Below are 24,778 nucleotides of genomic sequence, written 5' to 3' on the forward strand. Positions count from 1 at the left end.
ATAACCAGAAAATGTTTAGCAACTTGAGATCACTACATCTTCGCTGCCAAAAAAAGCGTTCTATGCTTGTGTACTTCCATAGTTTTCAGTAGTTATGAGTTATTTCACATAAAATAAACACCCAAGCTTGTAACAGCTGCTGTTATTTATAGTTACAAGATCACCTGTAGTAATGCGGCATGTAAAACAAGTATTTCATATTCTATTTAAATCACTAACAAAACCGCTTCCGCATTTTGTTGCTAGGTAACTGTTAGGAAACCGGAAAAAGATTGCGATACTTCCTGTGTTTTACCGACTCCGCCCATGCACCATCCACCTATTTTACTGGTTATTTACCTCCCTTTCTTCAACTACTCCAATAGAACGCCCATTTACTTGCTGCCAATCAAATGTAACACCTCCCCTTTCACAGATGGACCCGCCCACCCGTCAAGCAGGCCTGCCCCTCTCCTGACATCACCCGAGACACGCCCATTGAACACGTCACTGGTCCTTGGCTGTGCCCGTTTGGTGCCGCCCGGTGTGTCCCGGTGTGTCTCCCCTTCCCCCGCCCGGTGTTTCACCATGGCGGCTAGCGCTAAACGGAAGCAGGAGGAGAAGCACCTGAAGCTCCTGCGGGAAATGACCAGTCTGCCACACAACCGCAAGTGCTTCGACTGTGATCAGCGCGGCCCGACATACGCCAACATGACTGCGGGGGCCTTCGTGTGCACCTCCTGCTCCGGGATCCTGTGAGTACCTAAGCTAAGAGACATCAGCCACGGGGTGGGGGATATGGGCCCTGTTAGAAGATCAGCAGAATAGTAAAGGCTAGACAACTAGAATGGTGTCTGTTAGAGGAAGGCTAAGCATAGAGGCATTCCTTGTGGGAGGGTAAACTGGGAACACAGGGGTTTCTGTCAAGATACACTATTAGTAGATGGGCTCAAGTAGTGATATCAAGGTTATACTCCTGTTCTCTTAGCAATTAAAACAGGCAGCAGAGAAGTCCCTATCAACATCTGCAAGCAGGTTCAAGTAGTAAGGCAAGGTTTCAAAAGTCATGTCCCTTTATGAACTAAAGAGCAGTGAGTGTCCTGTCATAGTACCCTATGAGTAGGTTTCTGTAGTGAGGGCAAGGGTACAACAGTCAGTGTTCTGTTAATGAAAACTGGAAGCAATGTGGTGCCAGTGGCATGCCATTATATCAAGAGATGGTTCTGTGTTGGTACTGAGGGAGTGTTGGGCATGCTTCTGTGTTGGTACTCTGGGAGTGTTGGGCATGCTTCTGTGTTGGTACTCTGGGAGTGTTGGGGCATGCTTCTGTGTTGGTACTCGGGGAGTGTTGGGGCATGCTTCTGTGTTGGTACTCGGGGAGTGTTGGGGCATGCTTCTGTGTTGGTACTCGGGGAGTGTTGGGGCATGCTTCTGTGTTGGTACTCGGGGAGTGTTGGGGCATGCTTCTGTGTTGGTACTCGGGGAGTGTTGGGGCATGCTTCTGTGTTGGTACTCGGGGAGTGTTGGGGCATGCTTCTGTGTTGGTACTCGGGGAGTGTTGGGGCATGCTTCTGTGTTGGTACTCGGGGAGTGTTGGGGCATGCTTCTGTGTTGGTACTCGGGGAGTGTTGGGGCATGCTTCTGTGTTGGTACTCGGGGAGTGTTGGGGCATGCTTCTGTGTTGGTACTCGGGGAGTGTTGGGGCATGCTTCTGTGTTGGTACTCGGGGAGTGTTGGGGCATGCTTCTGTGTTGGTACTCGGGAGTGTTGGGGCATGCTTCTGTGTTGGTACTCGGGGAGTGTTGGGGCATGCTTCTGTGTTGGTACTCGGGGAGTGTTGGGGCATGCTTCTGTGTTGGTACTCGGGGAGTGTTGGGGCATGCTTCTGTGTTGGTACTCGGGGAGTGTTGGGGCATGCTTCTGTGTTGGTACTCGGGGAGTGTTGGGGCATGCTTCTCTGTTGGTACTCGGGGAGTGTTTGGGCATGCTTCTCTGTTGGTACTCGTGGAGTGTTGGGGCATGATACTATGTAGGTTCTGAGGGGGCGGTGTGAATGTTAGCGTGCCAGTACTGAGATGGTTCTTGATATGCATCTGTGCTGGTTCTGTTGGAGTGCTGGGCATGCAGCTGTTTCTGTACTTTGGGAGGAGGAATTTGTAAGAAGTGTATAAATGGATCAGAAATTCAGGAATAGTGAGCGAGTGTGCTGTCTGGTTTGGACATGGGCGGAAGAGGGCGTGATTTTTGGTTGAGAAACAGTCTGATGATCAAAAACTTGCGGGTATGGAGAGAAATCTTGCAAAGTTTTTGGGTGCTTTTTTGAGCATCTTATTGCAATGCACCTGCATAATCTTGCATAGCCAGATATACAGCTCTCAAGCTAAAATTTACCTTTCTAAAATGTTTTAAGGGACTTCACAGTACTAGGTGGGACTTGTGAAATAATCTCGCCAGATTTGGAATAGTCAATTAATTTATTTGGGGAATTGAGTGTAAATTTTATTTAGTTTGGAAAATAATCTGACAAATCATTGCATTGCTTTAAGCTGGAAAACAAGGGGTTTAAGGATTTCTGTTGGGTTGGCAGGCTAGAAGCAGAGGGCATCCTGCTAAAGGGACATTAAAGGAATAGTCTTGTCAAAACAAAACTTCACATGATTCAGATAGAGCATGCAGTTTTAAGCAACTTCCTAATTTACTCCTATTATCAATTTTTCTTTGTTCTCTTGGTATCTTTATTTGAATGTCGGCTTATGTCTCAGCCCATTTTCGGTTCAGCACCTGGGTAGTGCTTGCTGATTGGTGGCTACATTTAGACACCAATCAGAAAGTGCTACCCAGGGGATGGACCAGAAATGGGCTGGCTCCTTTGCTTACATTCTTGCTATTTCAAATAAAGATACCAATAGAACGAAGAAAAATTGATAATAGGAGTAAATTAGAAAGTTGCTTAAAATTACTTGCCCTTTCTGAATATCGGAAGTTTAATTTTGACAAGACTACTATCCCTTTAAAGTAAATTTTATATGTGTGTCCAAAATGAAACATTGCATTGCAAAACATTTCCTTCATAAATAGATGTTTTATATATATATTTATTTTTTTTTATTAAAAATCTAAATCTGCCATGACAAGTTAGGGACAGGTATAATACTGTAATAAATAATCACTGTGCACCATGTAAAAGGGCGAAGGTCCTGATTTCTACCGAATGCATTCCATTCTCTCTGGGCATAGTGGAAACAAATTACATTTTTTTTATGTACATGATTTCAGGAAGAACAGGCAAATAAATAATTAAAATACCTTTCAAATTTTTTTTTCACTCTGAATAATTAATCCTTATATAAGGAACTCAATTGGGTTTGTTGTTGACTTGTAATTGAGAGCTGATAGTATGGCACATCTGAAAATATGGGGCAAAATCAATCTTGTACTGGGAAGAAAGGTAACAGGTGGCATATTTTTTGGCAGTGTATTCATTTTATTGCATGCCGAGAGCAAGTAAGTCGCAACCAGAATTTTATCTCTGGCTCCTAGCAGTTTTTTTAAAAATGTATTTATATAGAACTGCCCATTTTGCCTTGCTCACGAATATTCTTGCTGGTTTGTACATTTGACAATTGTTATCCCTTGACCTATCAAAAATATAATTATGAAATATTAATCTCCTGCTCTTTCACTTAGCTATGATATAACCACCTGCATGCACCCTACTGCATTATGGTTGATGCCTGGATTTGCATATGCAGAATGAAGTATCAGAAAACCTGTGATAACTCTTACAAGACACATTTGCTAATGTGTGTGTATTGTAAAGAAAATGTTATGCAGAATTTAAAGATTACAGAAGTAAATTTCTATAAATATGCAAGAGAAGATTTTATTGATGTGACCAATAGCAACTAGGCCAAAGTGTCAGCAAACTGACATGTATAATCTTCTGGGAGCTTGGTGGTCGAGACTGTGTAGATTTGGCTTGGCATAGAAGACTTTCATGCCTTTTTGAGTAAATTGCTCAGTGCACTTCACAGAAAATTTTGCCAGCCAGTTGGGGGCAGTGTAATATTTTCTAATATTATATCATTTTCTACTACCCAAAGCGCAAATTAATTGTGTAATTAAACATAAATGTATTTAATGATATTTTGTGCAATAAAAATGTAATATTTTTAATAGCTAATTTTAGCTTAATATTGGCTAAAATTTTAGCTGGATAGTCAATAAAATCAGCAAATTGGTGCACCCGCTAAACAGGTCCTGGGGAAAACACTGTTAGTGGTTTGAAGTAGGGGTCTCACGGGGCAGAGATGGAAATGTAAGTGGTATTCAAAAGGGGATATGGAATGACATAATAAAATAAGTGGCTTTAATGGGACATGCTAATTACATGGTCTAATTAATTTAGTTGTTTCTCAAAATCTGTGTTTATCCCCCCCCCCAAAGAATTTCTACATATAGGTGAAGTCCCACTTGGGAGGAACAAGCATTGCAGCCCCTAAACAGAATGTTGTAGGTTATTGCAGGTCATGTGACATCCGCTTCTGATTGGCTTACTGGCTGCATTCTGCTTGTTGCTCCTGAACAGGGTTTTGCCTGCCTACCTTTGCAGGTAGAGTTCTAGGGTCAGTAATGTGAACATTGCATGCTGTAGTGATTAGATCATGTTATTTTTGTAGTACTATTTCAGTGTAAGTTTACCCAGAGAATGTGTAAGACTGGCAAAGATAAAATGTGGAGAGCCAAGGACACCCATACTTTGGAGTCCACCTGTCTCTATTATTTATAAGCAGTTTGTAATGCCAGTAACCCTATGTTCTGGCAGTACAATTCTTTATTTATTGAGAATGGTCATGTTATGTGTTGTTGGGCTGGTGAAACTGTAATGTGTGAGCAAAGGGTAGTTCTGATTTAAAAAAAGATGTAGGTGCACAATCATTGTACTGTTTTTTATTATTTAATGGGAGGTTAAACTCAATTTAATATCCTCAGAAAATGTAATTAGAAAAATATTACTTATGCATTCCTGGTTTATTTTGCTGTTAAATACATCTGAAAAGTCTACCACTCTCTCTAGAGAGACTGGAGTGCCTCCATCTTGCCTCCTAAGCTTGCAACATTATACACAGTGATTAGTTAGCTCAGGGCATATGCTTATTTACATCTGCCCCTAATTGGCTACAGCAAAGGAGACAAGGAGCATACCTGAACTGCAAAACCATGTAAATTGTGCTAATAAAAGCAAAGTGTTGAAGTGATTGTAAAGTTTAATGAATAAGTGTCTGGTAACTAAAAGTAATCTTAAAAACAGAGTCACTTTCATTCATTAAACTTTACAATGACCCTTATTTTTTAAAATACTTTGCGTTATGGTAAACCTAACACACAGATCCTCCGCCCACAGCTCCTGCTTTCTTTAGCAGATCGAATGACGAAGCCGGCTTCCTCCAATCGTTGTGTGCCCCCTTTAGTGTCCAGCTCTTGAGGCACGCAACGATTGGAGGAAGATTACTTTCAGTTACCGGGCACTTATTTATTAAACTTTACAATCACTTTAATTGATTTCAAAACCTTTATTTGGCAATACAGTATGTACTTGCTGATGTATGCTATGCATTTAATGTCCCTCTTTCTGCTTCACAGATCATTGTCCTAATGGTAAGTACAGAATGACAACAAAGCTACTTGTTATTTATTTATCATTGGTAAAAGTGCAAGGTTCAGACAACTTTTGCTGAGCATAGAATGTCCACAAGTGATGCGATTACATGAGTATTCTTTCTGACTCATTTATTAAATTAGGGACGGACAAGGTATGCAGCCAGGTAACCTGTGTGCCTGTTTTCGGGGCTTGTGAGACAGTATATGATGCCCACATTTAAAGGGATAGTCTACTCCAAAATCTGCCTCTCTAAGCCACTACAGATCACCTCTTATCTCAGTACATTTTTAAAGATTTTTACAGCAAGACACTGCTAGTCCATGTGTGCCATATAGATAACATTGTGCTCGCTCCCATGGAGTTATTTATGAGTCGGCATTGATGGCTAAAATGCAAGTCTGTAAATAGCACTGAGACAAGGGGGGCAGTCTGCACAGGCTTAGATGCAAAGTAATCACAGAGGTAAAATAGTATATTAATATAACAGTATTGGTTATGCAAAATTGGGGAATGGGTAATAAAGCAATTATCTGTCTTTTAACCCCTTGATGGTCATGAAGGTTTTTCTTGGGTATAATAGCATGGAATGGCGTGACTGCACTATTATACTCTCCCTCCATCCTGCTGGGCAACAGAAATAGCGCTGGTCCTTAAAGGGACATGAAACCCAAAATTTTTCTTTCATGATTCAGATAAAGAATACGATTTTAAACAACTTTCCAATTTACTTCTATTATTTAATTTGCTTCATTATCTTGTTATTCTTTCCTAAAAGGTTTATCTATGAAAGCTCAGGAGCAGCAGAGAATCTAGGTTCTAGCTGCTGATTGGTCGCTGCATATATATACAGTATACCGATTGTCATTGGCTCACCCATGTGTTTAGTTAGAAACTAGTAGTGCATTGCTGCTCCTTCAACAAATGATACCAAGTGAATAAAACAAATGAAATAATAGAAGAAAATTAGAAAGTTTTTTTAAAATTGTATTCTCTATCTGAATCATGAAAGAAAATTGTTTGGGTTTAATGTCCTTTTAAGGGTTTGTACAATAAAAATGTTGGAGTAGACTGTCCATTTAACTTTGCACAAGCAAGTGCTTGTAAGTTACCGCATCTCCTGCTCTGATGCAACCAGTTCCGTGAGAGTAGGGCTTGTCAGTCATCCAAAACAAATCAGTCCGGGATGATTACTCTGCATACCTCCTAGTGATAAATGTACCGTACTCCTTTTATATGAATGGTGTGATCAAGGGGGTTGTGATTGATGAACAACCTTAAAGAACCTCAGAGCTGCAAAAGTAGATTTTGTGAATGGAGTCACTTTTGGACAAATATACAGAGAATATTATTTTTATAAGGTGAGACTCTGTTAAGCATGTACATTTGGATCATTTGTGAAGTTCTGAGTGCAGAACGTGGGTACTTGTGGCATTCGGCTCGTTTTCGTAGCCGGATTCTTTCTTGTGAAAGTGCAGCACACACAGATTTGTGCAAATCCAGATCTTAGTGTGTTTCACTTCCTCAAGAAGGAATCCGACTCAGCAAAGAGCCTTCTTTGGTATTCAAGTCATCATGAATGATGCATATGCACATGCCTACTCTTTGTAGTAAATGTGCACATACTGCGCAATTGTGGGAAAACATTTTTTTACCATTTACTGTCCCTTTTAATCTTGAGTATCGATTGCTCACTGGCCATTTGGACAGTTCTTACAGCCAAGTATTACAAATATAAGAACAAAAAGGATTTCTCTCCATACTGGCTAGTTTTTGATCATTAAGTTTATTCTCTGCTTGTTACCTGTCATCTTCTTGTTAGTGATGGGCATGTCCTGATCTTGCTGTTTGGTCAAAATATCTGTTCTGTGATCATTATCGGTTTTCCAGCCATTCTTAACGATGTAACATACTATTTACTTTTTTAAAGCCAGCAAGTTAGCTTCTCAATGTCTTGTTATGGAATTGTACACAACTGGTATTTAACGAAACGTAGAAAGAAAACTTTCCAGTTTACTTCTATTAACAAATTTGCTTCTTTCTTTTGGTATCCTTTGTTGAAAATTTGATAGGAAGGTGTAGGAGTGTGCACGTGACTACATATTTATATTTGCAAGAACATTAGGTGGCAGTAGTGTGTACTGTCATGTAATGCTCCAGAGATGTGCTGGCCATCTATCTAAATATCTCTTCAACAAAAATATAACTTAAGAATAAAGTCGTTTTGATAATAGAAGTCAATTTAAAGCCTTTTTTTATAATTGTATGCTTTGTGTGAATCAGGAAATACAAATTTTGGGGTTCATTTCGCTTCAATGAGAAGCTCCTAATTGTATTAATTTTGTATTTTCTTATATATAGTAATTACATTATAAAATAGTATTTCTGCAGTATCAGTGATGTGTAAATATTCTCTCATGCATTGGGTCCCTTTAAGCTTTCTGTAGTCTGGCGTTGCTGTAGTAGAAGTAACATTCTAGAATTCAGCATATCTGTGATAGTAAACTTACTTTGGGGAACTAAAATATTTAATAAATGGAACCCAGTTGTTTTCTCTTATGATTAAATAGAGTAGGCAATTTTAATGGTTAGGTGTCTGAAAATCAGCACAATGTTCTTAAAAAATAAACAAAACTATACATTTGTAAAAACAAACAAACCTGTATAGGCTATATAAATGGATCATCTACAAAATATTCATGCAAATTAAAATCTAGTGTACAGTGTCCCTTTTAACTTATAGCATTTTGTTAGTGAAAGCTATGTTTTTTTACACATTTTTGTAAGGTGTGCAATAAAGTTTAGTTGTTGTTAACTGGAGTGTGGCATTCTGCCTGTTCCAATAACAACGTGACCTCTGGCAGTGATTTAGATCATCTGGGGCCTGGCCATATACCCTTCTCCCTCCACTAGCAGACTATTTTGCAAATCCATTACTATTTAGGTAAAGTGTTTTCCATGCATTTGCCCCAGGGTGCCACACTTTAGCTTCAGAGAATGTCCTTTTGTTCCAGAAAGTTTGTTTTCCTAAAATGTGCTTTCTCGCGTACCTTTGAGTTTACTAAAAACTGAGTAGCATCCAAATCTTGTTCTTTTTATGCAATTTGGACTGTTCAAACAAGTGAATCTCCCAACATTTTTTAGAACATGAAAAGATCTGAAAATCTGAATCCAAAAGATGTTAATTATTTTTTTTTCTGTTGAACCGTTTTACCGTATTTCTAAACATACTTAAAGGGATACTAAACCCAATTTTTTTTTTCTTTCATGATTCAGATGGAGCATGCAATTTTATGCAACTTTCTAATTTGCTCATATTATCAAATTTTTCTTTGTTCTCATTCTAGTTTTATTTGAAAAAGAAGGCAGCTAAGGAGCCAGCCAATTTTTGATTCAGGACCCTGGGCAGCACTTTTTTATTGCTGGGTGCATTTAGCCACCAATCAACAAGCACAACCCAGGTTGTCAACCAAAAATGGGCCCGCTTCTAAACTTACATTCTTGCTTTTCAAATAAAGATGGCAAGAGAATGAATAAAAATTGATAATAGGAGTAAATTAGAAAGTTACTTAAAATTGCATGCTCTATCTCAATCATGAAAGAAACAATTTGGGTTCAGTGTCCCTTTTAAAGGGACCGTAAAGTCAAAATTAAACTTTTATGATTCACATAGAGCACGCAGTTTTAAAAAACTTCAAATTTACATCTTATCTAAGTTGCTTTATTTTCTTAGAATCATTTGTTGAAAAGCATCCTTAGTTATTGCTGCTGATTGGTGGCTGCACAAATATACGTCTTGTTATTGGCTCATCTGATGATCAGTTAACTTCCAGTAGTGCATTTCTGTTCCTTCAACAAAGGATACTAAGATAATGAAGCAAATCTAACAATAAAGGTAATTGAAAAGTGGTTTAAAATTGTATGCGCTATCTGAATAATAAAAGAAAAATATTGGATTTCATGCCCCTTTAACAATTTCTGAATATCCGCATATGTTCATACTGATCCTGAAGAAAAGTGAGATGGTTGTATTAAGTGATGACCTTTTTAAGGTTAAACTAAACTTTCATGGTGCAGATGGAACATGTCATGTTTAAAGGGACATGAAACCCACATTTTTTCTTTCATGATTTAGAAAGAGAATGCAATTTTAAACATCTTTCTAATTTACTTCTATTATCGCATTTGTTTTATTCTCTTGATATTCTTTGCTGAAAAGCATCCAGATATGCTCAATAGCTGCTGATTGGTTGCTGCACATAGAAGCCTCGTGTGATTGGCTCACCCATGTGCATTGTTTTTTCTTCAACTAAGGATATCTAAAAAATTAAGCAAAATAAATAATAGAAGTAAATTGTAATGTTGTTTAAATTTGTATTCTCTAACTGAATCATGAAATAAAGATTTTGGGTTTAGTGGCCCTTTAATGTATTACTATTTTCAAATTTCCTCCTTTCTCTCAATGTTCTTTGCTGAAAAAGACTCTAGCTGTTTGGTTGCTACAGATATGCCTCTTGTCATTGGCTCACTTGATGTGTTCAGCTAGGCCCCAGTAGTGCATTGCTTCTTTGGTGCTTTATTTATTTATTTTTTATAAAAAAAATTTTTTATTGAGATTTGTATATATTACAATATCTTAAGAATGTTCATACACAACAAAACAATTAAGGAATATGTAAACCGCCATTGACAATTACAATATATTAGATGTGCGCATGAGGAAGAAATACAAAGATAAAGTAAATATTTAATCTATAAAGTACGTGGTCTACATAGCTAAGGGAAACCGTATAGTCTGAGACAAAGAAGCATTATGTAATGAATACCTGAAAGCAGTTGTGTTGAACATGCTGGGTTGAAATCTCATTTTTCTGATATATGGAACCTCATGTCAATGTGTAGGTCACTTTTGGACCTAATAGCATATTTATAATTTTCTGTAGGTAAGATTGTTTCATATACAAGAAAGAGCCACTCTGGTGTAATGATTAAGGAATTTAGCAAATGGTTATAGACTGGGACAAAAACTTGTCTTGTGAGAGAGCGTATGTCACTTGAATATGTACTTCCAAAGTAGGGGGAAGGTCTATAGTGTCACATAAAATTTAAGTGGGAGAAAGGCACAAGGTTATGGTATGTGAAATTGCACCATAGGGTGTAGTAACTGCACTCAAGATAGGTAGTAGGTGGCTATGTAGAGTCTATGGGCATAATCGGGGGGGAAGGTAAACACACTATGTATGGTTCGTTATCTAGATGAGGGGTACATGTTATGTAGGGAGAGTGAAGGGCAGTGTCAGTGCGTGAAATCGTAGCAACTTAAGTAACGCATGACCATGCAGGGAGTGTAGTGTATAACTGCGAACAATAGTAAGACTGTGAAGGTAGGTTGGGGAGGTATTAAGAGCTAACGAATGAGTGAGAAGTATTCAGGAACAGTTTGAATCCCATTGTTATAACTAGTTAAACAGATATCTCAGTAGTAAAAGTTTGTACAATTCTCAGTCGCCGGCACAACCCTGTGTTGTCCAAATGCTAGTAAGACATAGAAGTCCCTCATTGTATAACCACATATACCCACATTGAACCTTCCACATCAAGGAAACATGAATGTAGTGCTAATGCAAACTTGTAAATATTGTTTGAACTAACCTAGGCGCTTATTAGTCTGATCTCAACCATTACCTCTCTTAGATAACTATACCTGCTATTGTACCTGCTCGTGTGTGTAGCTTAGTAGTAACTTTGGTGCTTATTTTAATTGTTAACCCCTTATATGCAAGCAACGGTGCTTTAACACACTAACTTTTTTTTCTTTTTACAATGTCCCTATAAGCACATCAACTAAAATCTTATTAATTAGCAAGGTTACTGTTTTTGTAGCATACTCTGAATAATACTTATCTGAGCCAGTATAAGACTGGTGCCTAGTGCTTTGGCACTAATAGTGCATGGATCATGGTTCTGTTGCAAAGTAACTGTTTCAGCAGTGTTTTTTTGACTGTAGGACTACACCTCTAACGGGAATTCCAGCAATTCAAGTAGTTTCCTGCTTTTAAAGCTGCTTTTTGAAAATTGCTGCATGTTTAATATTCCTTGGGGGTTGGGAACCAGCATCTGGTGCTTGGCTTGCAGTTTAATATGTGTTGAAAGTGAGCTGACAGAGTACCTACAAAACGGCTGTACTCTCCCCATAGGTTAAACTTTGCATCTTCAAACATGGGCGTCCACAGAAATTTTTCTAGGGGAGCTAATGATCATGCACACACAGAATTGTGTAGTCTAAGGAGTAGTTAAATGGACATGAAAAAACAGAATTGTGTAGCATAAGGAGTGGTTAAATGAGCATGCACACACAAAATTGTGTAGTCCTAAGGAGTGATTAAATGAGCATGCACACACAAAATTGTGTAGTCCTAAGGGGTGGTTAAATGAACATGCGCGCACACACACAGAATTTTGTAGTCTAAGGAGTGGTTAAATGAGCGTGCGCACACAGAATTGTGTAGTCTAAGGAGTGGTTAAATGAGTATGCACACACACAGAATTGTGTAGTCTAAGGAGTGGTTAAATGAGCATGCACACACACAGAATTGTGTAGTCTAAGGAGTGGTTAAATGAGCATCCGTACACAGAATTGTATAGTCTAAGGGGTGGTTAAATGAGTGTGCGCACACACAGAATTGTGTAGTCTAAGGAGTGGTTAAATGAGCATGCACACACACAGAATTGTGTAGTCTAAGGAGTGGTTAAATGAGCATCCGTACACAGAATTGTATAGTCTAAGGAGTGGTTAAATGAGTATGCACACACACAGAATTGTGTAGTCTAAGGAGTGGTTAAATGAGCATGCACACACACAGAATTGTGTAGTCTAAGGAGTGGTTAAATGAGCATGCACACACACAGAATTGTGTAGTCTAAGGAGTGGTTAAATGAGCATCCGTACACAGAATTGTATAGTCTAAGGGGTGGTTAAATGAACATGCGCGTGCACACACACAGAATTGTGTAGTCTAAGGAGTTGTTAAATGAGCGTGCACACACAGAATTGTGTAGTCTGAGTAGTTAAATGATCATTTTTGATTTAATTAGTTAAACTTTTTACAATCATTTTTAAAGCAAACTACAAGACAAGACCCTAATCAAGACAGTAAAACCATGTTCCTTACACATACAGACAAGACAGTTTCGTTTGATTTATGCTGATCTCCAGCAATATCTCATAAATACAAATTTATCTACAAGAGCAACATGATCAGTGATTTTATAACAGGCTTACACATTATCCATTTGCTATGAAATGTTCCTTCTCTAGTAACATACAAACCATTATACAACTTGTCTGTTTTTATGCTTATCTCCATCAATATCTCAGAAATACAAATTTATACACAAGTAGAGAACAACATAGTAAGTGATTTTATATAAGAACACACTTGAACATACCGAACAGTGTACAGCTGGTCTATTTTATGCTTATTTCCAGCAATATGTAAAAAATACAAATTTATTTACAAGTAAAGAGCAACATGATCAGTGATTTTATATAAGAACAGGCTTAAACATCCATTTGCTATGCAATGTTCCTACCCTGCAGTAAGCAAGAGAGGGAAATAACTGTACAATGTATGCTGGGAATTTGAGTCCAGAACTGCAGTTGCACTATACTGAGAGACATCTAGTGCAGGGGTCGCCAACCTTTCGGACATCATGGACCACTAAACTGTATAGTGTGTGTATATTTATTTATTTATTTATATATATATATATATATATATATATATATATATATATATATATATATATATATATATATATATATATATATATATATATATATATATATATATACTGTACATAACTAGTATAACCATAGCTAAGTTTACATTATGTATATACAGTATTTACAAATTTTTAAGAATTGTTTTTTGGAATTAACTGAATGCCAGAACTGAGAGAATACTTCCAAATGACAGATGAAGGGCGAGTGCCAACTTTTGAGCTGGAAACAGAGGCAGAAAGTGGGGGAAAAAATAATTATATTTAAAAAGACCACACAACTTCCAAATTACCTCCCCAGTTAGGAATTATTTAAAACTACTTATGATTATGGACAGTTATTAGTTATAAATTCAGTTTATATCAGAAAGTTCTCAATATGGATGTGAGCTAACCACGACTGATGTTACTGGCAATTACTATAATACTGGTGGGATATGGCTGATCTGCTGGATGGCAATTACTGGAATTCAGGTGGAATGGCTATGTGCACTGGAAAATTCTTAGAATGAAAAATAATATTTAATGGAAAACAAAAAGAAGATGGAGGGGAGGAAGACAAACAGTGATGTAAGTCCATCTGAAGGAATTTGGAAAACTACTACAAAGAGACAGGTAAATGGAAGAAAATAAATTAAATGAGAGAATTTTCTTTTTAAATATTTCAAGCAAGACTATACCAACCTCTGCTGGCTTTAGAATGAAAGCATCTTCCTCTGTGCAGAGCGCCGGGCGGGAGGAATTAAAAATACAATCTAGCTACGCAAGTTGCGCAGTACTACGCCATGTGTGTAGGTAGATTATAATTTAACTCCTCCCTCGGTTTTCACTGATGTCCAGCCAGGCACTGTAGGGAGTTTTGGTGTCATGTACCACCAACATCTTCTCGTGGACTACCAGTGGTTTACGGACCACTGGTTGGCGACTGCTGATCTAGTGAACTATAAATTCCAGAATTCTTTGTAACTCCCAGAATACTGTGCTTCTTCCTCTGAAACTAAATTGCATTCAAAGGATATAGAAGACATAGAAACGGACATTATATTGTCTTTTTATGTTTCTGCAGTTTTGCTCTAGGTGGAGAGAAAATCTAGAGGGGGCAAATGCCCCCTTGTGGACACCCATATCTTCAAATACAGGGGTTATTGGCATTCTGGTAAGCTTAGTAAACCTAAAGAGCTTAGGGAAACTTTTATTTAGGTGCCTTCCTTGTAATAATGCATATTTATTTACATAAGCAAAGGGAGGATTAATTTGTGTATAACAAAAAAGCTAGGGATTTGAAGTATGTGTGTATGCATATGCATGTAACACAGGAATGGACCGCACTCACAGACTGGACTGGGTACACATCCTAAGCCATTGTAAACTTCACATCCCTGAACACTGACAGCTGCACAGGTCCCAGCTACCCAGGCAGTTAACCCCTGAGCAGTCTGGGTGTCAGGCCCGCAGGGAAGCATTACAAACATGTTATGTGTGTGTGTAGGGCAGCAAAGGTTTATGCTTGTAGAACTGAGATTTTAGCATCTGGTTTTCTCTCTAGACTTACTTAGAGGCAGGGTATGTAGGCCTTGCCTGCATGTGTGAATGCAGTCAGGTATCATTCTGTTTTAAGGTGCATAGTAGGTGGTAGTTTGCTGGAACAGCTGACTTTATGTAACATTAAAGTGATGGTAAATGCAGGCTAATTGGAAGTGAGTAATAAAATCATTGTGGTAAAAAAAACAAAAAACGTTTATTCGTACCTTTTACTTGATGGAAAAATTGCACCTGAATGGGTTAAAAAAGGTCTGTAGTTTTATTAAACTTTCCCCCACCTCTGCCATCCTACTTTTTTCCAAGTTGCAACATATTCACCGCTAATCCAATGTTTGTGCAAGCCATACGGCCAAAATCAGCATTGTCCTAAGTGGGACGGCAATGGTGGGGTTGAGTCTAATAAATAATGCTCTTTTTTAATCCATTCAGGTGCAACCCCCCCCCCCCCCCCCTTACAACAATTCAATTATTCACTTCTGAATAGCCTGTGCTTACAATCACTTTAAACCCCCACACACCTGAGATGTGCACATGTGCAGTGCTAATTTCTGAGTTGACACAGACAGTGTTTGGTGGATACATGATGCATAACTACTGGTTGGCATCCACACTTGTATACTAGTCTAGGGATGCTCAATTCGCCAACCGCGGTCTACCAATTGACAACCTTGCTCTTTAAGGTAGACTGCGGACCAATAGCACAGCCGCACTATAATGCTAAAGCATAATGAGGCTAATATTACTTCCTTCCAATAATGTATTTGTCAAAAGGATAGCCTGACTGCACTAAAGCCTTCTATGAAAAGGATGGAGTGGCCGTACTAGCCTTTAAGGGCTTAGAAATTAGCATTTGAACCTCCTAGGTTTAACTTTCAAATAAGAATACCAAGAGAACAAAGCAAAATTGATGATAGAAGTAAATTGGAAAATTGTTTAAAATGACATGCCCTATCTGAATCATGAAGGTTTATTTTGGGCTAGACTGTCCCTTTAATACTCTGCCTCTCTGTTCTTGTGCAAAGATCTATTTATTGAAACATGCTGTAGCTAAAAAAAAAAAAAAAATGCAGCACAAAGTACAATTATTAGTTGTGAAATGACGGTCAACACACTTTATTAATGAAAAATTAAAATCCACCAAGGTTGATTGAAACAAGGCAAAAGTGATTTAAAAGCCGCACAGAAATCATTAACCTTGTGTACTATGTATGTCAAAAACACAGGAACACCCTGATTTTTAGCATTTGGAGCATGCTACATGCAGTTTTCTTAAATTTGGCACAAGTAGATATAGGTGACAAATTTTACAAAAAAATACACCACAACTCACTATCTAGGCACCCCTGTACTAGACATTTACTATGGGTGTATTGCAGTAGTACAGCCAAGCATACTATAGACCACCATGTCCCTTTAACTAGCAATCATGGAAATGCTTGGGCTCTTGGGTTGAAATGATCTGGTTTGACATAAGTAGTGCAGCAAGACTTTACTGTTTATTTCCTTGCCTTGCTCTGCGTACACAACAATTTCATGATTCACTTCTAAATAGCCTGTGCTCTAAGACCTGCCTCCAGGTATGAGCGTTTGTGATTATTGTTTCAGTACCCTCACCTTTCCCCCTCAGTGCTCCCATGAACTTCTTTTAAAGGGGTATAGAAGTGCAAAAAAAGAAAATGCTGTAATATGCTAGATCATGTTTTGTTATTGCACTATTGCTTGTATATAACTGTGTGTGAACCCTTGCAAAGAGATTAATATTTGTAGTCAATCAGCTCCAGAACAGCAATGCACTACTGGGAGTTAGCTGAAAACTTTTGATGAGCCAATGACAAGAGACATGTATAGCCACCAATCACCAGCTAGCTCCCAGTAGTATAGGACATGTACATATTCTTTTTCAACAAACTGTTTACTGAAGTTAATGTAAAGCTATCTTAAAATTACATGCTCTATATCTGATGTGTACAAATTTAATTTTGACTTTCCTACCCATGTAAGAACATTACTCCACCTTGATCATCTCACATGAGTGTTGTTTATAGCAAACAGTACCTCAAGGGGACAGGGCCTCTACACTCTGGCTCATGTAACTACCTGCATTTATATTTCTTATGTCACAGCACAGCACAAGAACTGTTCTTGGGTTTTTTAAATCTGATTTCAAAATAAAAATGATTACTGGATAGCTCTGAATGTTTGATAGTTGTAAAGTCAGCATCATAGTTATGTCCTGAAACTGTACCCAAGTGGCAGGTCCGGAAAAAGGGATCTTGTTAAAAGGAATTAAATAACTACTTAATATCCAAATCAGTCCTTATGTCACCAAATGTCACAAGACAGAGCCAGAAACAACCTCATAGGATGTGTCAGGCAGACAGCAGAGCTCTGAACGTGACTTAGTTGCTTGGACGTGCATTTATAGTGCCAGGAGTTATACGTTGGTCATTGTATGTATAAAAGGAACTATCAGAGTGACTTATACTGTGTAATGCAGGACCTGCTAATAATCATTCTGCAGTGCAGTGTTCTTTACAGAGCTGTCTATGGAGGGCCTGTGTCACAAAACGGTTATGGGTGTAGCTTATGTTTGGTCATTATCCCTCCTTATCTTGTTTATCTGTATTCATGCAGCCTCCTGCTCCACCAGGACTAGGCAGATTTATGTGTCTGTGCTGCTGCTGACAGACCTCTCGCCTGAACATATTTTCCTGTTAGTTGTGTGTCCTCATCATTCTTGGCTGTGCCTTGGGAACACACCCACACATAGTAAAATACCCATTTGTAATTCACCTGGGAAGGCAACAAACACGTCTACTATTCCTTATGCAGTATGTAAAGCCATGAGTCCTATTTCAGCCTTGTCATTACTGCAGACATAGTGTTTGTGTATCTATCAAGCAGTTGTGCCTGTGCTACTGTAATGCTATCTCTTGGATTTGCATTTGTAAGTAGGTATTCTACCTCCAAGGTAAGTTTCGCTAGTGCAGTGCTTGATATTAGATATTGATGGCTCTTATAATTTTATTTCTTGGGACATAAAACCCAACATTTTTCTTTTATGAGTTAGATAGAGCATACAATTTTAAACAACTGTCCAATGTACTTCTTTTAAATTTCCTTTGTTTTCTTGTTATCCTTTTTTAAAAAGCAGGGATGTATGCTCAGGAGTGTGCACGTGTATGCAGCACTTTATGGCGGCGGTTTTGCAACAGTGTTGTGCATTAGCAAGAGCACTAGATGGCATCTAGTGTTTCAGGTGTGTGCATGCTACCTACCTAGGTAGAGCTTCAATAAAGAATAGCATGAGAACAAAGCAACTTTAATAAGAGATGTAAATTGGAGACTAAAAAAAAAAAAATGCATTCTCTATCTGAATAAGGAAAGAAAAAAATTGGTCTTCATGCCCCTAATGTTTTTGGCTAGTTCTGCATATATTTGTATACAAACACACATGGCTGGTTCCTTTCAGTAAATAAAAACAAAAACCGATAGTTTGGCTTTGTAATACTCTTGTCAGTTTTTATGATGACCCGATTCTCCATACCCGCCGCAGGAGCAATGTTTAAATGTGGGTGCACTGGGCATGTGCAGCGTATGTATCTATGCCCCTGAAACATTGTTTATAAAACATGTATGTTGTGAAACTGCTTCTACTTGCGTCTCATGTCATTTTAATTCAAAATAAGTTTGTCAGAAACTTCTGCAACTCATATGGAAACTTCATTTTTCTTTGGTTACAGCAGTAAGTATCTTAACTTGGCATGCATGGATTCTTCATTTTTATCCCACCCTTGTTTGAGTAAACGTCCAAGATTAGTCAGCTCACAAGGGGGATCTCCTGTGTACAGCCCTCTTAAGGTCAGCCTGCAGATTTTCTATTAAAAACAATTGTTTTTGCATATATACTCTAGCTGTTTAATGTGCTGAGAGCTTAAAGTAAATGTAAAGTTTCATTAATAAGTGCCTGGTTTTTAAAATACTATTAAATACAGGGGCACTTGAATTCATGAAAATTTACGTAGCAACGTGTTTTTAAAAATACTTATCTTTTTCTTCAGCAAAGCCGGATTGGCGATCCCATCCGGCGATCCCCCACCTGTGGCTCCTCTGTACTTAAATCAGCAATGACTAAACCGGCTTCCTCCAATGGTGTACACCCCAGAGTGTCCATCTCGTGAGGCCACGCCGTGATTGGAGGAAGCCAGTTTCGTCATTGCTGTGCTAAATACAGCATGAGAAGTGGGCGGGGGATCTCTGATCCCGCTTTGCTGATGCAAAAGGCAAGTATTTGTAAAAATATGCTGCAATGTAAAGATTTATGAAAGAAAGTGCACGTTTTTAATAGTATTTTTAAAAACCGGGCACTAATTCATGAAAGTTTACATTCACTTTAAAGGGACAGTCAACACCAGAATTTTTGTTTTTTTAAAAGATAGATAATCCCTTAATTACCAATTCCCCAGTTTTGCTTAACAAACACAGTTATAATAATACACGTTTTACCTCTGTAATTACCTTGTATCTAAGCCTCTGCAGACTGCCCCCTTATTTCAGTTCTTTTGACAGACTTGCATTTTAGCCAATCAGAGCTGACTCCACGGTAAATTCACGTGCATGAGCTCTGTTATCTATATGAAACACATGAACTAATGCCCTCTAGTGGTGAAAAACTATCAAAATGCATTTAGATTAGAGGCGGCCTTCAAGGTGTAAGAAATTAGCATATGAACCTCCTAGGTTTAGCTTTCAACTAAGAATACCAAAAGAACAAAGCAAAATTGGTGATAAAAGTAAATTGGAAAGTTGTTTTAAATTACATGCTCTATTTGAATCATGAAAGTTTTTTTTGGACTTGACTGTCCCTTTAAATTCGCTTGTGTTTTGTTTGTACTGGCAACAAAGTTGTTTATACACAAGGTTTAGGATTAGGATTGTGTATAATTCACACTCTTGTAGCTCTATATCAGTACTGCTGGGTAGATGGCCTTTTTGACGGCTGAAGTAGGTAGAAACCCCTTCCTGAAGGGATAGGGTGCCACTCCTGCCTGATTTTCTTCAGAAGTTGAAGTTGGGTAGGCAGAGTTGGAGCTTTGGCCCAGCTAAAAAGGACATAAAACCCAAAATGTTAATTTCATTAACAGAGCATACAATTTTAAACAACTTTTCAATTTACTTTTATTATGAAATTGTATTTGTTTTCTTGTTATCATTTGTTAAAAAGCAGGAAGGTAGGCTCAGGAGCGGGCATGTGTCTGCAGCACCATATGGCAGCAGTTAATCAGAAATGTTATACATAAGCAAGAGCACTATTTCCTGTCCTGTATCCTACAGAGATAAAATAATGAGGTTCCCAATACATCTTTAGACTAATGTAGAGAACCAATATGGAACAACCACCCGACCCATTGTGCCTTTCTGTCGTGTTGCTATACAATAATATACTCTCTTAACACGCATACAACTGAACCACTGATGCTCACGTAGACATTTGCTTCATAAATACTCCAAGTGGCACTATGGATGTCATCCTTTCCAACAAGGAATCAGTATTCTGTGGAGATGAGGCATTTGTCTCGGCACTCTTCACTATATTAAATCCTGTGTTTCTAGTGGAGTAATCGCTTAAAGAGGCAGTATACACCAATTTTCATTTAACGGCATGTAATAGACACTACTATAAAGAATAATATGCACATATACTGATATAAAAATCTAGTATAAAACCTTTTAAAAACTTACTTAGAATCTTCCAATTTAGCACTGTTGATGAGATTAGCCTGGGAAACCCTCTAAAAGGGGCCGATAGCAGACCCCCCCCTGCATATGGAAAGATTAATTATACAAACAAGAGCAGTCTGAAGTCTGAATACATCAGTATGCATCTAAAACTTTGGGGCTTGGTTAGAAATCTGAAATTCAGTACAATGTTATTTAAAAATAAGCAAAACTATACATTTTACAAAAACACACCAGATGGGCTGTATAAATGGATCATCTACAAAACATTAATACAAAGAAAAAATCTAGTGTACAATGTCCCTTTAACTTATCCTCTAGATTATCAACCTAGATAGGGTAACTCATTAATAAGCAAGGAGTGGGAAAGAAATATGAGGATAGACTATTATTCTCATGTTTTAGATTAAAACCTGTAAGAACTGAGCCTGTGTCCACTTATTATCCACTATTTCAAAGTTATAAAGGCTAACTAATAGCGAGCTTTGGGATTTAATTCAATATGTTCATCTTCCGCCATTTAGTGCCCCATACATATGGTATACAGAATTCCACAGAGTGGAAGCAGTGCAACTGTTCTGCTGAGGCAACTCCTAACACCAGACAAATATTACATTTAAAGGGACATTAAACACTAAATACATTTTATAAGCATAGTATTTAGGTTATTCCTCGTCTCTCTCTAGTCACGGGTGCTACCATGTTGATATATTTTACTACATTTCGGTGCTAACCTGTTTGTACATGTGTGGTAACTCACCTTAAGATACCTGCAGTGTAACCTACGTTCCATAATGGCAGCACCCATGATTAGTGGGAGGTGCATGTAATGTATATGGTGTTTAGTGTCTCTTTAAATCAGGGCTTGACAAACCCAGCTCCTAGAATTTTACCACTGGCTCCTAACTTTTTGAGTTCTCCTCCATATATGTCTATACAAATACAACTGTCTGGCTCCTAAATTTTAACCCCTTAAGGACCAGACCATTTTTCAATTTCTTACCCTTAAAGGGAAACTGAACCGAAATTTTTGCTTTTGTGATTCAGATAGAGCATGCAATTTTAACCAACTTTCTTATTCCTATTATCGCATTTTCTTCATTCTCTTGGTATCTTTATTTGAAATGCAAGAATGTAAGTTTAGATGCCGGACCATTTTTGGTGAACAACCTGGGTTGTCCTTGCTGATTGGACAGCACCAATCAGCTGCCCATGGTTCTGAACCAAAAATGTGCTGGCTCCTTAGCTTAGATGCCTTCTTTTTCAAGAAAAGATAGTAAGAGAACGAAGAAAAATTGATAATAGAAGTAAATTAGAAAGTTGCTTAAAATTGCATGCTCTATCTGAATCATGAAATTTGGGTTCAGTGTCCCTTTTAAGGACCAGGGCTATTTTTACATTTCTGCAGTGTTTGTGTTTAGCTGTAATTTTCTTCTTACTCATTTACTGTACCCACATATTATATACAATTTTTCTCGCCATTAAATTGATGTTCTAAAGATACCATTATTTTCATCATATCTTATAATTTACTATAATTTTTTTATAAAGTATGATGAAAAAATTAAAAAAACACACACTTTTTCTAACTTTGACCACCAAAATCTGTTGCACATCTACAGTTTAGAAAAACCCAATGTTTACATGTTTGCTTTTAGCGATAGTTACATTGTAACACTGATATCTGTCAGGAATCCCTGAATATCCCTTCACATGTATATTTTTTTTTTCAGTAGACAACCCAAAGTATTGATCTAGGCCCATTTTGGTATTTCATTTCACCGCCAAATGTGAGCAAATAATAAAAAAATTGTTAACTTTTTTTACTAACTTTTTCACAAACTTTTGTTTCTTACTGAAATTATTTACAAACGGCTTGTGCTATTATGGCAAAACTGGTTGTAAATGCATCTCTGGGATCCCCTTTGTTAAGAAATAGTAGACATTTATGGCTTTGGCATTACTTTTTGGTAATTAGAAGGCCACTAAATTCCGCTGCGCACCACACTTGTATTATGCCCAGCAGTGATGGGGTTAATTAGGGAGCTTGTAGGGTTAATTTTAGCTGTAGTGTGGTAGACAACCCAAAGTATTGATCTAGGCCCATTTTGGTATATTTCTTGCCACTATATTACCGGTAATTTACCGCCAAATGCAATCAAATAAAAAAAAATTGTTCACTTTTTCACAAACTTTAGGTTTCTCACTGAAATTAATTACAAACAGCTTGTGCAATTTTGGCACAAATGGTTTTAAATGCTTCTCTGGGATCCCCTTTGTTCAGAAATAGACATATATGGCTTTGGCATTGATTTTTGGTAATTAGAAGGCTGCTAATTGCCGCTGCGCACCACACTTGTATTATGCCCAGCAGTGAAGGGGTTAATAAGGTAGCTTGTAGGTTAATTTTAGCTTTAGTGTAGAGATCAGCCTCCCACCTGACACATCCCACCCCCTGAACCCTCCCTGGCCCCTTTCAAACAGCTCTCTTCCCTCCCCCACCTCACAATTGTCACCGCCATCTTAAGTACTAGCAGAAAGTCTGCCAGTATAAAAAGTTTTTAAAAAAAAATAAAATAAAATGAAGTGTAGGATCCCCGATTCTCCCCCCTCGACCTATTGGCCGCAATCTTAGGTACTGGCAGCTGTCTGCCAGTACCCAGTTTGCTTACAAATTTGCCCTTTTTTTTTTGTTAAATAAATAATCCCTTTATTTTCTGTAGTGTAGCTTCCCACCCCCTCAATACCCTTTCCGCCCTCCCCCTCTTTTTTCCTCCTTCGGCTGCAGTATTTGATTACCGAGCGTGCGCGCGCACGCGCGCGCGCTCCCGAGCCCCGCCGACCGCCTCTGTGCACGCTCACGCACATGATCCGGAACATGCACCGGCGATGGGCTGCCCACCCGCCTCCCTGCTATTGCTCCCACCCACCAACGATCGGACCACCGCTGTCCAATGCAGAGAGGGCCACGGAGTGGCTCTCTCTGCATCGGTAACTCTGCAAATCTATTTCTGCAGTGCTTGGGGCATGCAGAAATAGCGCAATCTCGCAATTTTGAGTGTGATTGTGGCAGAGAAACCCAGGACTGCAGCGACGTACAGGGTACACCGCTGGTCCTTAAGGGCGTAACGACAAGCGTTGTAAAGGGTACGACGCTCGTTGAGGGGTTAAACAGATTTGTCAACCCTTGCTTTAAAGGGACAATCCAAACCTGTTGATACCTAGGTATCCAACTGTAGGGGGCGCTATTCACATATATTAGTTAACAACATTTGATGTGCAACAAAACAATAATAAATCTCAAATCATACACTTAATGGAAATAACTTAGCTGGATTCTTTGCCTCAGCTATGTAACATGTACTGATACTCAATATAGTCCTGAAATCTTTAAGAAATTCTTTTGGTAAAGTCCAGGTATGGTTGGTAGTATGATATTCACACTTGATAGAAGGCTTGATGGGCAGCTCCTCTTATAACAAACAAAGCAACCAAACATCTGTGGAAATTAATCACAAAGAAAAGAGGGCGCCTCCTAGTGCAATATTGCAAGATAATAAACAAAAAATAGAATTTGTGCAAGAAAAATACTCACAAAATAAGCAGCACCTATGTGCTGATTGGGGCAGGCTGGGGAATCACAGTGACCCAGCTATACTGATCCAGCGATTGGATGATGGAGCTTGATTGGAAACAAATGTAGAATATGAACAAGAAATCAAAAAAGAGATGGGGAGCACCTCCTAGTGCAATATTGTAATATAAATGGCACAAATGGACAAACTTGAAGATTGTATACTCACAAGGGGAGCAGCACCTATGTGCTGATTGAGGCAGGCTGGGGAATCACAGTGACCCAGCTACACTGATCCTGCAGCAGGATGATGGTTACCAATATCTCCAAACAAACAATCAGGCTTAGACTTCCATAAAAATAACAATTTATTTAAAAATTCAAGGGATGTGAATTAACAACACCCCAATATAAAAACAATTGTTTAAAAAACAGTTGCAACTAGTTTCTCAGCTACAAAGGCTGTTTCCTCAGGCTCAGGCTTTTTATGGAAGTCTAAGCCT

General features: G+C 38.3%; 1 protein-coding gene across 6 annotated transcripts in view; it reads left to right on the top strand.

The window, feature by feature from the left end:
* Window positions 1-459: 459 nt before the first annotated feature.
* The window catches only part of AGFG1 (ArfGAP with FG repeats 1), a gene marked incomplete in the record, with an annotated part of 358,154 nt that continues 333,835 nt past the window's right edge, over window positions 460-24,778 (top strand). For 3 of the 6 annotated variants that reach the window (XM_053709844.1, XM_053709847.1, XM_053709848.1), the window contains 1 exon segment: window positions 461-734. In XM_053709844.1, coding sequence (XP_053565819.1) covers window positions 568-734 — 167 coding nt within the window. 6 annotated transcript variants of the gene reach the window in all.

The sequence above is a fragment of the Bombina bombina genome, chromosome 4 (assembly GCF_027579735.1).
Source record: "Bombina bombina isolate aBomBom1 chromosome 4, aBomBom1.pri, whole genome shotgun sequence".
Classification (NCBI taxonomy): Eukaryota; Metazoa; Chordata; class Amphibia; order Anura; family Bombinatoridae; genus Bombina; species Bombina bombina.